This window comes from Physeter macrocephalus, chromosome 21 (assembly GCF_002837175.3).
Source record: "Physeter macrocephalus isolate SW-GA chromosome 21, ASM283717v5, whole genome shotgun sequence".
NCBI classification, from domain to species: domain Eukaryota; kingdom Metazoa; phylum Chordata; class Mammalia; order Artiodactyla; family Physeteridae; genus Physeter; species Physeter macrocephalus.
In genome coordinates, this window is record NC_041234.1 from 30,438,663 (window position 1) to 30,452,580 (window position 13,918).

Here is a 13,918-nt window from a genome sequence, read left to right on the forward strand (position 1 = left end):
ACCTATATGGGAAAAGAATCTAAAAAAGAGTGGGTATATGTATATGTGTAACTGATTCACTTTGCTCTACACCTGAAACTAACACAACATTGTAAATCAACTATACTCCAATTAAAAACAAAAACAGACTCACAGATTTCAAAAACAAACTTATGGTTACCAAAGGGGAAACATGGAGGGAGTAGGGATAAATTAGGAGCTTTGGATTAACATACACACACTACTATATACAAAATAACCAATGAGGGTCTACCGTATAGCACAGGGAACTCCACTCAGTATTCTGTAATAACCTATATGGGTAAAGAATCTGAAAAAGAACATATACATATATGTATATGTATAACTGAATCACTTTACTGAAACTGACAAAACTATAAATCAACTATACTCCAATAAAAGTTTTTTAAAAATAAAATTTGAGGAAACAAACAAATAAAAAGTTTTTTTTAAAAAAGAAAGCACTAAGACATCTAAGGGCATGGCATGCTCTCCCTCCTGTGTCCAACCCTTCAGAAAAGGAGATATGATCAGACTAGCATGGGGATTCTTGGGTCAGAATTGGGGAGTCTTCAATGACTGCCCCCTCTACCAGATATGCACCTCCAGGACTAAGTTGCAAAATATTAGACAAGTGATAACAATCGGCCACAGAGCAATCACAACAGTTGCCAGCCACAGTATTAGAACAGAGTCTTGGAGGTCTCCTGCTATGACAGACATTACTTGATTCAGTTGCTAGATTGTAGGGAGGTCCCAGAGGTCCTAGAGGCAAGATTGAGGCAGTGGCTCTTAATCAACTGGCACAGAAGATGTTCAAGTCCTCTGTTAACAACTGAAGTACCTGTACCAGTACACATTACCCCAAAGATAGGGTAGAGAGAGAGAGAGGAGAACCTCCTTAAAGCTTTATGAATGAAGGATTGAGCAACTGGTTGATGCTTACATTCATGGGACATCTTGCTGATTTCACAGGTGGAAATTTCTCCTCTTGACTGAAGGACCAAAAGAGACTTCAGTGCACCACTCAAAGTTTTTTTTCAAATTTAGACTCTAGAAAGCCATCTTACTACAAAAGTAGGGGTATATTTCAGTGAAAATCCTTATCCCTACATTTGCATCATCTAGGAAGAAGCAAAGAAAGTTGGCAACCTGAAATGGGGACCAAAGGGTATTGGCCCACGCTTCCAGCTGCCCCAGATCTGAACACTGAGGCCTGTCGGGTAGCGGGGTCTCTTTGGACTACACCTCCCACCACCAGGATCCTCCTTCTACAGACTCATTCATCAGTTCACACCTAGCTCAATTCCTCTTCCTGTGAAGAGAAAGTCTCCACACAGAGAGGGAAATTGGATAAGCTAGACCCTGAGGCACAGCCTTTACTAGGCAGGAAAAAAAAACAGGGCTACGTGTGGGGTTCCTGAGCAATAAGGGGGGAAGTGAGCCATTTTAACAACAACCATTATTTTTTATTAAATTTCTAATCAAATACAACAATAATTTCTTCTCTTTCATAAAAAAACACAAATATTTACAACATTATCAGTTTGGGAAAAGACAAACAGTAAAAATGAAGAAAAGTGATGAAAAGACAAATTCAAGGACAATAAATACAGCCTATTTACACGCCTGCCTGGCCCCGGTGGCTGCTGCCAGAATGCCAGACCCTCAGCCTCAGAATTAGCAGCGGTTCAAAATCTCCTCCAGTTTCATCACGTCCAAGGGTGGAATTTTGGTGACTTCAAAGAAGACCCTGCAAAAGGAAGAGGGGTCTGCTCAGTGTAAAATAGCCCAAAGCAGCAGGCTCCATGGAATAAGTGGGACATAGGCCCTTGGTTCCCTATCTTGCTTTAACTCTGGAGCAGAAAGTAAGGTAAAAAGTACCTGAATCTTTCTTTTCCCTTAAATGAGGTTAGTCTGGGCCTCCCCATGACTGAGCACAAACCCAACCTCAACTGGAGCTTGGTACTTACTGGTGGGAATACTTGGAATACACAGTCTTGAGCCTATTAAACAAACGCAAAGTCAGCAGGATGTTCAGCTGCCTGACCAAGGGGTGAAGATCAGAGGTCTTGTAGCCACTGTAATACTCCAGGGTAGGAGCCTGGAAGAAGCAACATGGACAGTGACTTTTACAACAGGAAGCAGACACTTCCTGTCTCCAATACCCAAATCCAAACTTCCTATCCATAGTACAGGCAGGGAAGAAAGTCAAACAATTCAAAGACTCGTAGAGCACAGATACCGACCAATAATTATAGGGTACTACCTAGAAGACTATGTTCCAGCTGCAAGCTAGTGGTATGGCTATATCCATATGCACCAGCTGGATATTAGCCCTAGCCATAGGTACTTAAACTGAAATCCACCAAAGAATTTAAGGAACAGGACTGACTTTGTTACTTACTCTCAGGTTAAGAGCCAATGGCCAGGCAAACCTCAGAACAAATTTGAGGTCCCAACTAAACAGCTAACAGGAACTTAAGGCTGTTCCTCCTCTCTGGCTCAAACAGCTATCATTTCATGCATTCATTTTCTCAGTCAACTTTAAGGATGCCTATCATGTGGCAAAAGGAATATAGCAGAGTGTTTAAGGGCAAAGGTTCTGGAGGCAAACTGCCTGGGTTCAAATTCCAGCTCCATTAACAGCATGGCCTTGAGCCAGTTACTTAACCTCTAGGTGCCTCAGTTTCCAAATGTGCCAAATAGGGATGATTACAGTAATTACATAATAGGTTTAAATGAGTTAATAGACATAAAGCACACGGAACAGAGTCTAGCACATACCCAAACAATGCTAGCTAGGATTAATATTACCAAGCCCCATACAGGATGCTGGGAATACAAAGATGACTAAGAGATGACTAAGGCTCCTGCCCTTGAGGAGTCTGTAGTCTAGTGGGGGAGACAGACATGCACACAGAGAATTACAAAATGTGTGGGAAGTGCTACAATGGAAGGGAGCATGGGACAGTGTAGGAACAGAGCTGCAGGACCCATGAATTTTGGCTGGGAAAGTCACAAAAAGCTTTGCAGAGGAGGGCACATCTGCAAGAGGTCCTGAAAGTCTAGTGGGAGTTCCACAGGTAGAGAAAAGAAAATTCATTATTCTGTGAGGCAGTGGTTTTCTTAAAATGTCTAAAATTATTTTCCCTGAACTCATTTTTTTCCAAATATCTTACCTGGAAGCCCAAATATCTTACCTGGAATTGGGGGTGGGAACTAAGAAGCCCACCAATTTGGATCCCTTTACCTTTTACATGGCCCCTGAGATACTTCTGCAGGAATCCCAGGGCTCTACTGAATACTCTTTGAAAACCACTGCCACAGGCAAAGGGCAGTCATTGGCATGCTGAGCAGGGGAGTAACACATGGGATAACACATCATATTGGGTGTGTTAATTAAGATTAACAGCCCTACTGCCACTGCCCCAATTGTTCACATTGTTCATATTGTTCAATTGTTCAATTGTTCACTGCCCCAATGCTTCACATTGATTATTATAAAAGCCCACTCACTGGTGTTGATAGGTTCACATACGCTCTCTCATCTAATATACCTTCCGTATTGCTATATACTAGTACTGTTTCCAAAACATACAAACAGGAAGATGTCACTCTCCTGCCTTAAAAACTTGCAATGCCTTAGTGTAAAATGGATCTTTCAGCATGGCATCAAAGGCCTCTCACAAGCTGACCACACTGTACCATTCTGGTCTCACCTCTCACCATTCCCTACTCATACATCCTCTGCTCTATCCATAGGAAATGTCTTATTCTGCCCTGAATACACCACACTGTTTCCTTATTGCCTTCACATCTTTTCAATTATTGTTCCCTCTGCCTAGAATGTCTCTTCTCAAGGTTCCTACTCATCTCTCAAGACCCAACTCAAAAGTCACCTCCTCTGTGAAGCCTTTCTAATCTATAGCAGTATATTATAGTGTAGAGGACTGTGGAGCCAGACTACCTGGGTTCAGATCAGGGCTGACACTTAGCTGATACTCACTGGTACAGCCATGCCAAGTGTTAAAACACTGAAATATTTTTATACTGGTTGGCAAGCAGTTTGCTGCCCTGAGCCTCTCAACTGTCCTCCCTCAGGACCTACCAGCCTTCCCCAGGATCCAAGGGTCAAAGCCTGGGTCAGCATGGGGCCTCCAGGATCATGGCTCCGGGGCTACAGCCACATCCATTCTGATTATAGAGTAGGTATATTCTTTGAACAGACTCCTAGTTCCCAAAGCCTAGCTCTGCCTCTCATTAGCCAAACACGGGAAGTTATTTCTTATCTGTACAATAGGGATAATAGTGCTGATCTCATGGGGTTGTTGTGAAGATTGAGTTAACAGACAAAGTGTTTAGTTCACTGTCTAAGCACTCAATAAATGCTAGCCATCATTATTACGTATTCTTTCTCATCGTCACCACTGCCATTTACTTAATGCTTTCTCTGTCCCAAGAAATTTCAGTGCCTTGTCCAAGTTCACACAGCTGTTCATAGAGTTCTTCCTCAGCACACAGAGGTTTCTCCATCAGTAGTGGTGCTAGAATTTCTAGGCTGCAGGGGCTTAGGAGTGGTTGGGAAGAGTATGCTCATTTGCAATCATACTCTATTGGATTGCATGCTACACGTCAGTAAAAATTCATAGTTTTCTAAAGTTGCTTTTATTCACAATTTTTTATAAAATTGAGAAAGCATCAAATATGCATTTTATTTGTATTGGGGAAGGAGGCTGTGGGGGCCTTCCTCCTCAGAGAAGAGCACAATAGTATATCTCTGAGTCCCCTGTTATACACATGGACAGTTGCTTTCACTACTCTGTTCTCCGGGTCAGTGCTTTCCAAATCCTGTTCCAATGAGCTCCCTTGGGGGGCCAACCTTGCTGAGGGGACTGCAAGGAGCAGGGGTGGAATGGGGTCAGGCAAGAAGTTGGCCCACCCCACCCCCTGCTGCAATCAGAATAATTTCACATTAGTCTGTTTTGTGATACTGGGCTTTCAAGTAAGCTGTCTTTGGAAGAAAGGGTACTGTGATGAAGAAAAGTAAAACAAAATACTTTAAAACCATGGCTCTAGAAACCCTTTAGGCAGCCAGGCCCCTAAGATGTCAAGATGTTAAAGGACTCATAAAGGCAGATATGTAGTAGTCTTGCCACAGAGTTTCCCACAGCCCTAGTTTACACCTTCCTCCTGAGCTGACCCTGTGCTTTTAAATCCCTATCCCTGGGACTTTCCTGGTGGTCCACTGGTTAAGAATCTGCCTTCCAATGCAGGGGACAGGGGTTCGATCCCTGGGCAGGGAACTAAGATCCCATATGTCGCGGGGCAACTAAGCCCACGTGCCGCAACTACTGAGCCCACACACTCTGGAGCCCATGTGCCACAACTAAAGAGAAGCCCGCGTGCTGCAATGAAGAGCCCACATGCTGCAACTAAGACCCGATGCAGCCAAAAATAAATAAATAAATAAATAAATAAATAAATAAATATTTTTTAAAAATCCCTACTCCTTCTTCCCCACCGCCCACAAGTGTTTACCCAGTGTCCGAGCTTCTTCATGTAGAGGGCCAGGAGGAAGGAGCCAGCAGCTAGCTTGGAAGCCCTCTCCTGGACATAGTCGTATTCCTGCAGGGTCATTTCACAGATGAAGCGGGACAAGGTCAGTGTCTTCATGCTGGCATGGACACACTAAAGGCAGGAAGAAGACTGGGTCAGCAATCAATTCAGAACACTGGAACCAAGCAGAAAATCCCCTGCACTCACTCACTCCAGTAATCCCACCTTGGGCCTAAATGGCTCTCTGCCTGAACAAGGTACCTCTTTTGCCACCATGACTCACACTAAGGACCCTGCCCCCAAAGCACAGAATCTTTAGGAGGGGGGATTATGAAATTGGCAATGGTATTTGCCATCCTCAGGGTTTTAAACCAAATTATCAAGTGTGATTGTGGTACCCTCCACCTCCCCTTTCTGTACATGTCATCCTTTGAAGAGCCGAAGGCCTCCAACTGTTGACTTTTCACTGGGTTCCAGACTAGGAGGTATTCCATGCTCCAAAAGAACTCCTTCCCTTTTCTTGTTTGAATATATATGTGTGTGTATGTGTGTGTATGTGTGTGTGTGTATAGATACACACACATACACACACAAATCCCACAATAAGACACACTTGTATAATACAAAGTGACTTCCCCTGTAACCAATATTCAGGTGAAGGAAGAGAACTTTGACAGCATCTCCCCTAAACTTCCCAAGTGTCCCTTCCTGATCAAAGAATCTTCTTCCCCTCCCCTACTCTGCCCTCACCTCAAAACTTTATAGGCATACCATGGAAAACTGCAATTTTCTTCCCCCCACACTCCATAAAGATTGCCAATCTAGGAGGGTGGACTGAAGAAGAAATTCCCCTGTCCCCAGTTGTCCCTTTCCCTTTTCCTACCACTCAAGCAGCCACTCTGGGAATGGAGGGGACTAACCCAGCAGTGGGAAAATGAAGATGTACCTTCCCTGTCTTACCTTAGCATATCTGCGCAGAAAATGATAGGCGATGGGAATGTTGATATCAAATTTGAGGGTGTTTAGGATGCTGATTTCCATGGCGAGCATCTCATCTCGCTTATAAATATCATCACAGATGTACAGGAAGTCATCCACACAAGGTGGGCAGGGCTCCTATGGGTGGAGAGGAGAGGCAGTCACAACCAGGCAAAGACAGCCCACTCCTCTCTGCTTGGAAATGAAAGGCAGGGGAGGAGAGGGGTGAAGGATAGGAGGTGATAACATTCCCTGGCATGAACCTTCAGGGTAGCTCTGAGAGCCAGCTTCTGGTTTTTGAGTAGTACATCTGAAAATCAAAATCAGAGAGATAGGAGGAGAGAGGATAGGGCCTCTTGGGGTAGATTCTTATAGCACTGGAAGTGGCATAATATGGCACAGGGACTGGAAACACTGATCTCTCTTCTAATGAGTGAGAGCCAGAAATGGGAAATCTAAGGCCTACTCTGGGGGGAACAGAGGGAAGGAGACCACAGGAAGGGAGCTAGAGATGGAAAATAAGCCTGCACTTTGTTTTCTTGTCTAAGGAATGAATAAGGATGTTTGGGAGGGGGGCACTGCTGGGGTAATAGGCAGTGAGAGACAGAGATAGGCACAGAGGGAACCTAAGCAGAGACTGAAGACCAAGGGATGGGAGGATGTGCAAGGGGGCTAGACTGGGAAGGTCCAAGCCAAGCCAAGGGTGAGAAGAACCACCCCCCTCCACAATCTGGGACACCTTTCCATGTCCTGCCCTCTGCAGGTTGAACCTTAGTTTTGGGGAAAGGACTAGGAGGCAGGAAGACCCCTGAATCTTTTCTCTAGCTGCACCTCACTGCCCACCCCAGCCTTCTTCTCACACCTTTATTTTCAGAGCACAAACTGGACCAACCCTCTGGGTTTGCAGACAGGGAAATTGAGGCCCAGAGAGAGGAAGTGACTTGCTCAAGGTCACACAGCAACCTAGTGACAAGACCAGGACAAGAAACTCTCCCTTCCACTGCTCTACTCACCAGTGGCTGCTTCCATTCTTCTCACATCATCTCCATACCTCCCCTTGCAAAAGTCTTTCTGTACTTCTCAATCCTGTGAGGGGAAGACACCCCTGCTCCAAAAAACTTAGTGGAGGTCCTTTGTCCTGATAACCAGAAGAGGGGTGCTCCTGGTTCCAAAATTTGCTAACGAGAGCACCTTGCACACTCCTTCTCCCTCCTGCTCTTGGTTGTCCAGGAACCCCCAGCTGCTTTTTTAACCCCCCTGAGGTTGAGACAGGGAGCACTTGCTTAAGCCACAAGGACATCTCTAGGTAGGTGGAGGGAGGAAGAGAGAGGGAGAGACATAAAAAGAGAAAGGAAGGGGAGCAAGGGAATGAACCAGGAAGCCAGTGAGCAGGGAAGGAAATGAGCTAGAGAGGGAAGCAGGGAACAAGGGAGAGAGTGAGGGAGGAGGAAGGGAAAGAGGAAGAAAGGGAAGGAGGAGGCTAGGGAGCAAGGGCAGGAAGGAGGGAGGGAGGATGGGAAGGAGGGAGAGAACCAAGGAGAAAAGGAGCCAGGGAGGGAAAGAGGGTGGAAGGGAACAAGCATGAGTGGGTGGGAGGGAGTGACCAAGGAAGTGAGTGAGAGGGAGCTGAGCAGAGACGGAGCAGGGAGTGAGGGGGAGCAACAGAACCAGGGAGCAAGAGAGTAGGGAAGGAAGTGAGCCAGAGAGGGAAATGGGGAGAATGAGGGAGGGGGGAGGGAGGAAGGAAGAAGAGAGAGAAGGAGGAAAAAGGAAGGAGACATGGAAGGAGGGTGGGAGGAAGTTAAGGTGGGGGGAGTCATGGTGCCAGAGTACCATGGATCAAGGAAGGGAGATACAGAAGGAAGGAGCAAGCAGGGAGGGGAGAGAAGGAACCAGCAGAAAAGGAAGGGTGAGGGAGGAGGGGAGGAGGAAGCACAGGAGGAGGGAGGGGAGCACACACTAGAGAAGCAACAGGGAGGAGAGGGAAGGAGAAGGAAGGGAGAGAGGGAGTGACAGAGGGAAGAGCATTAGCTAGGGAAGGAGAGAAGAGAGTGAACAAAGGAAAGGGACAGGAAGGGAGGGAGGGAGGGAGGGTGGAAGAGAGGAGGGTGGAGTAGGAGGGAAGGCGGGATGGGGTGGGTAGGTGGGTGGGAAGGCATGGAGGAATGAGAGATAGAACCAGGGTGGAAGGGAGAGGGTAATGGAAGGAGGGATCAAGTGAGAAGGGAAAGGAGTGAGAGAGAGAAGGGAGGGAGGGGGGGATGTGGTGGGTAGGTGGGTGGGAAGGCATGGAGGAATGAGAGATAGAACCAGGGTGGAAGGGAGAGGGTAATGGAAGGAGGGATCAAGTGAGAAGGGAAAGGAGTGAGAGAGAGAAGGATAGAGAAAAGGAGGGTTGGAAAGAGCAACAGAGAGTGGGTGGGTGGGATGGAGGGAAGGGCCCAGCATGGAGTGAGTGAGTGTACAAAGCAGGGATTGAGGGATCAAGGAAGAGATTGAAAGAAGGCTGGAGGGAGGAAGGGAGCTACCGAGCAAGGGCAGAAGTGGAACAGGGCAGAAGTGGAGCGAGGGTGGAAGTGGAGCAAGGGCATAAGTGGAGAGAGGGTGGAAGTGGAGTGAGGGCCAGAAGTGGAGTGAGGGCCAGAAGTGGAGTGAGGGCCGGAAGTGGCAAGAGAGGGAGGCAAGTAAGGAGCAAAGGAGGGGTGGAGTTAGAGAGGGAGGTACTGATCGAGGTAGGAGCTAGTGAGTAAAGGAGAGAGTGAAGAAGGGAAGCAGAAAGCTAGTTAGGGATAGAGCTGAGTAGGGAACACAAAGACAAATCCACAGTTCTAAAGGTTTTTGTACTCATAAAAGTTGCTACTTCTCTGTTCCTAAACCCTAAGGTTTTATACTATTAGCCTATCTGAAGGAAAAATGAGAATAGAACAAGATCATTTAGCATCTAAGGAAGAGGAAAGACTCAGATAAAGTAGTCAGATGGATATGGTTATGAAGGAAAGGCCAGCTACTTGCTTTTATACTGCTACTTCAAAAATAACTAATTTAATTGGACTCACTACCATCTACACCAGGACATTTTCTCTTAAATGTCTCCAGCACCTAGATTTGGAAATGCTTCCTTATATATGCAATTCAAGACTCCACTAGACGGAGGTGGAGTTGCTGGAAGAAAAAAATGGGGTGGGGACAGAGAATTATGGTCCAGAAGGAAGCTTTAAAAAGAACAATCCATTTAACTAGGAATATGTCCACCTACACACATTTTCAAAGAGGAAAAGGGAGAATTTTGTTGACTCCAGGAAACAAATACACCACCATTTGCACCCAACACCAGTTTCCCTGCTTAGGAAGACAAAAAATCGGTAGGAAAACTTACTTGTGTGCATGTATGTAATTGTATACACACACAAATACACATATGCGAATGTACATACATGCGTATATATATGTATATACATGTATATAATACATACATATACACACATATATACATACATATGTAAATGCACATGCATACATACATATATATCTGGCTTGGATAGAAACCGATTGATTAGTTTTCTCCAGGTCCTATGGACTCAGGCTCACCTCAAATTTTGCTGCAATCAGAAAAGCAGTGGAACCAAGTAGTTGTAGCTTGTCCCTCTTGCATATTACCTCCATAAGGTAGTGATCTACCAGCTTCACTGCCAAGTACAGGGTCTCATGACTCATCTCAAAGGTCATCTGGAGGAACACACAAAGAGGGCAGAAATGCACATATTGTCCAACTCCAAAGGCACATCCAGATAGGTGTAACTACCTGGTCTGTGGTATTGAGGACAGTGGTGCTACCAGGCCTGGCCAGCTGAAACTCTGCTATGAATGCAAGAACTGATTCAGTTAGGGGCCTGGCTACATCTCTAGTGTCTTTGAGTACCCTGGCATTATCTATCCCTACACATTTGGGTAAGTGACCAATCTTACATCAGAGGGAGATGCTCTCCTTCTCTATGAGCACCTTGAGTGAACACACCCTCTCTCTTTCATCTCCAAAGCTTAGATTCTTGCTTTCCCCATTTGCTACTTTGTAGGGTAAATCCTGAAGGTTGACTTTTTGTAATGCAAGTGCCTGACTTAAGCTTTGATTGCCAAAGCATCCACTTCAAAGAGGCATCCAGATAATAAGGAGACATCTTAAAGATGGCAGAGGAGTAAGACATGGAGATCACCTTCCTCCCCACAAATACATCAAAAATACATCTACATATGGAACAACTCCTACAGAACAGCTACTGAATGCTGGCAGAAGACCTCAGACTTCTGAAAAGGCAAGAAACTCCCCACGTACCTGGGTAGGGCAACAGAAAAAAGAAAAAACAGAGACAAAAGAATAGGGATGGGACCTGCACCTCTGGGAGGGAGCTGTGAAGGAGGAAAAGTTTCCACACACTAGGAACCCCTTTCACTGGCTGAGACGGGGTGTGGGTGGGTGGAGAGGACGCTTCGGAGCCACAGAGGAGAGTGCAGCAACAGGGGTGCAGAGGACAAACCAGAGAGATCCCCACACAGAGGATCGGTGCCGACCAGCACTCACCAGCCTGAAATGCTTCTCTACTCACCCGCCGGGGTGGGGTGGGGGCTAGGAGCTGAGGCTCTGGCGTCAGAGGTCAGATCTCAGGGAGAGGACTAGGGTTGGCTGAGGGAACACAGCCTGAATGGGGCTAGTGCACCACAGCTAGCAGGGAGGGAGTATGGAAAAAAACTCTGGAACTGCCTAAGAGGCAAGAGACCATTGTTTCAGGGTGCATGAGGAAAGGAGATTCAGAACACCACTTAGAAGAGTTTCAGAAATGGGCACAAACCGCCAGCTAAAACCGCAGACAACAGAGATGGGCATGAAACGCTAATGCTGCTGCTGCAGCCACCAAAACTCCTGTGTGCAAGCACAGGTCACTATCCACACCTCCTCTCCAAGGAGCCTGTGCAGCCCACCACTGCCAGGGTCCTGTGATCCAGGGACAACTTCCCCAGGAGAACACAAAGCACGCCTCAGGCTGTTGCAACATCACTCGGGCCTCTGCCTCCACAGGCTCACCCCGCCTTCTACACACCTCCCTCCCCCTCGGCCTGAGTGAGGCAGAGCCTGCTAATCAGCCACTTCTTTAACCCCTTCCTGTTGACACCAGAGGGCAATCTACATGCAGAGGCAGGGCCAAATCCAAAGCTGAGCCCCAGGAGCTGTGCAAACAAAGAAGAGAAAAGGAAGTTTCTCTCTGCAGCCTCAGAGCAGTGGATTAAACCTCCACAATCAACTTGATGTACCCTGCATCTCTGGAACACCTGAATAGACAACGAATCACCCAAAATTGAGGCGGTGGATTTTGGAATGAAGAGGAAATAGGCAGTCTACCTGAAAAATAATTCAGAATAATGATGGCAAAGATGAACAATCTTGGAAATAGAATGGAGAAAATACAAGAAACGTTTAACAAGGACCTAGAAGAACTAAAGAGCAAACAAACAATGATGAACAACACAAAAAATGAAATTAAAAATTCTCTAGAAGGAATCAATAGCAGAATAACTGAGGCAGAAGAATGGATAAGTGACCTGGAAGATAAAATAGTGGAAATAACGAGAGCAGAGCAGAATAAAGAAAAAAGAATGAAAAGAATTGAGGACAGTCTCCGAGACCTCTGGAACAACATTAAATGCACCAACACTCGAATTACAGGGGTCCCAGAAGAAGAAGAAAAAAAGAAAGGAACTGAGAAAATATTTAAAGAGATTACAGTTGAAAACTTCCCTAATATCGGAAAGGAAATAGTCAATCACGTCCAGGAAGCACAGAGAGTCCCATACAGGATAAATTCAAGGAGAAACACGCCAAGACACATATTAATCAAAGTATAAAAAATTAAATACAAAGAAAAAATATTAAATGCAGCAGGGAAAGCAACAAATAAAATACAAGGGAATACCCATAAGGTTAACAGCTGATCTTTCAGCAGAAACGCTACAAGCCAGAAGGGAGTGGCAGGATATATTTAAAGTGATGAAAGGGGAAAGCCTACAACGAAGATTACTCTACACAGCAAGGATCTCATTCAGGTTCCACAGAGAAATTAAAACCTTTACAGACAAGCAAAAGTTAAGAGAATTCAGCACCACCAAACCAGCTTTACAACAAATGCTAAAGGAACTTCTCTAGGCAGAAAACACAAGAGAAGGAAAAGACCTACAATAACAAACCAAAAACAATTAATAAAATGGTAATAGGAACATACATATTGATAACAACCTTAAAGGTAAATGGATTAAAGGCTCCAAACAAAAGACATAGACTGGCTGAATGGATACAAAAACAAGACCCATATATATGTTGTCTACAAGAAACACATTTCAGAACTAGAGACACATACAGACTGAAAGTGAGGGGATGTAAAAAGATATTCCATGCAAATGGAAGTCAAAACAAAGCTGGAGTGGCAATTCTCATATCAGACAAAATAGACTTTAAAATAAAGACTATCACAAGAGACAAAGAAGGACACTATATGATGATCAAGGGATCAATCCAACAAGAAGATATAACAATTGTAAACATTTATGCACCCAACATAGGAGCACCTCAAAACATAAGGCAATGGGCTTCCCTGGTTGCGCAGTGGTTGAGAGACCGCCTGCCGATGCAGGGGACACGGGTTCGTGCCCTGGTCGGGAAGATCCCACATGCCGCGGAGTGGCTAGGCCCATGAGCCATGGCCGCTGAGCATGCGCATCCGGAGCCTGCGCTCCACAACGGGAGAGGCCACAACAGTGACAGGCCCGCGTACCACAAAAAGAAAAAAAAAAAAAAACATAAGGCAAATGCTAACAGATATAAAAGGGGAAATCTACAGTAACACAATCATAGTAGGGGACTTTAACACTGGAGTGGCAATTCTCATATCAGACAAAATAGACTTTAAAATAAAGACTATCACAAGAGACAAAGAAGGACACTATATGATGATCAAGGGATCAATCCAACAAGAAGATATAACAATTGTAAACATTTATGCACCCAACATAGGAGCACCTCAAGCCAATGAAAACACGATAGCCCAATATCTATGGGATTCAGCAAAAGCAGTTCTAAGAGGGAAGCTTACAGCAATACAGCCCTACCTTAAGAAACAAGAAACATCTCAAACAAACAACCTAACCTTACACCTAAAGCAATTCAAGAAAGAAGAACAACAACAACAAAAAAAAAACCCCAAAGTTAGCAGAAGGAAAGAAACCATAAAGATCAGGTCAGAAATAAATAAAAAAGAAATTAAGGAAATGATAGCAAAGATCAATAAAACTAAAATCTGGTTCTTTGAGAAGATAAACAAAATTGATAAACCATTAG

At 45.1% G+C, this 13,918-nt stretch overlaps 1 protein-coding gene across 1 annotated transcript in view; it reads right to left on the reverse strand.

Moving 5' to 3' along the window:
• Window positions 1-1,680: 1,680 nt before the first annotated feature.
• CCNB3 (cyclin B3) overlaps window positions 1,681-13,918 on the reverse strand; it is a 44,493-nt gene continuing 32,255 nt past the window's right edge. Inside the window, 5 exon segments of the mRNA XM_055081578.1 lie at window positions 1,681-1,753; window positions 1,974-2,104; window positions 5,542-5,691; window positions 6,520-6,675; window positions 10,126-10,263. Of these exon segments, the coding sequence (XP_054937553.1) occupies window positions 1,681-1,753; window positions 1,974-2,104; window positions 5,542-5,691; window positions 6,520-6,675; window positions 10,126-10,263 (648 nt within the window).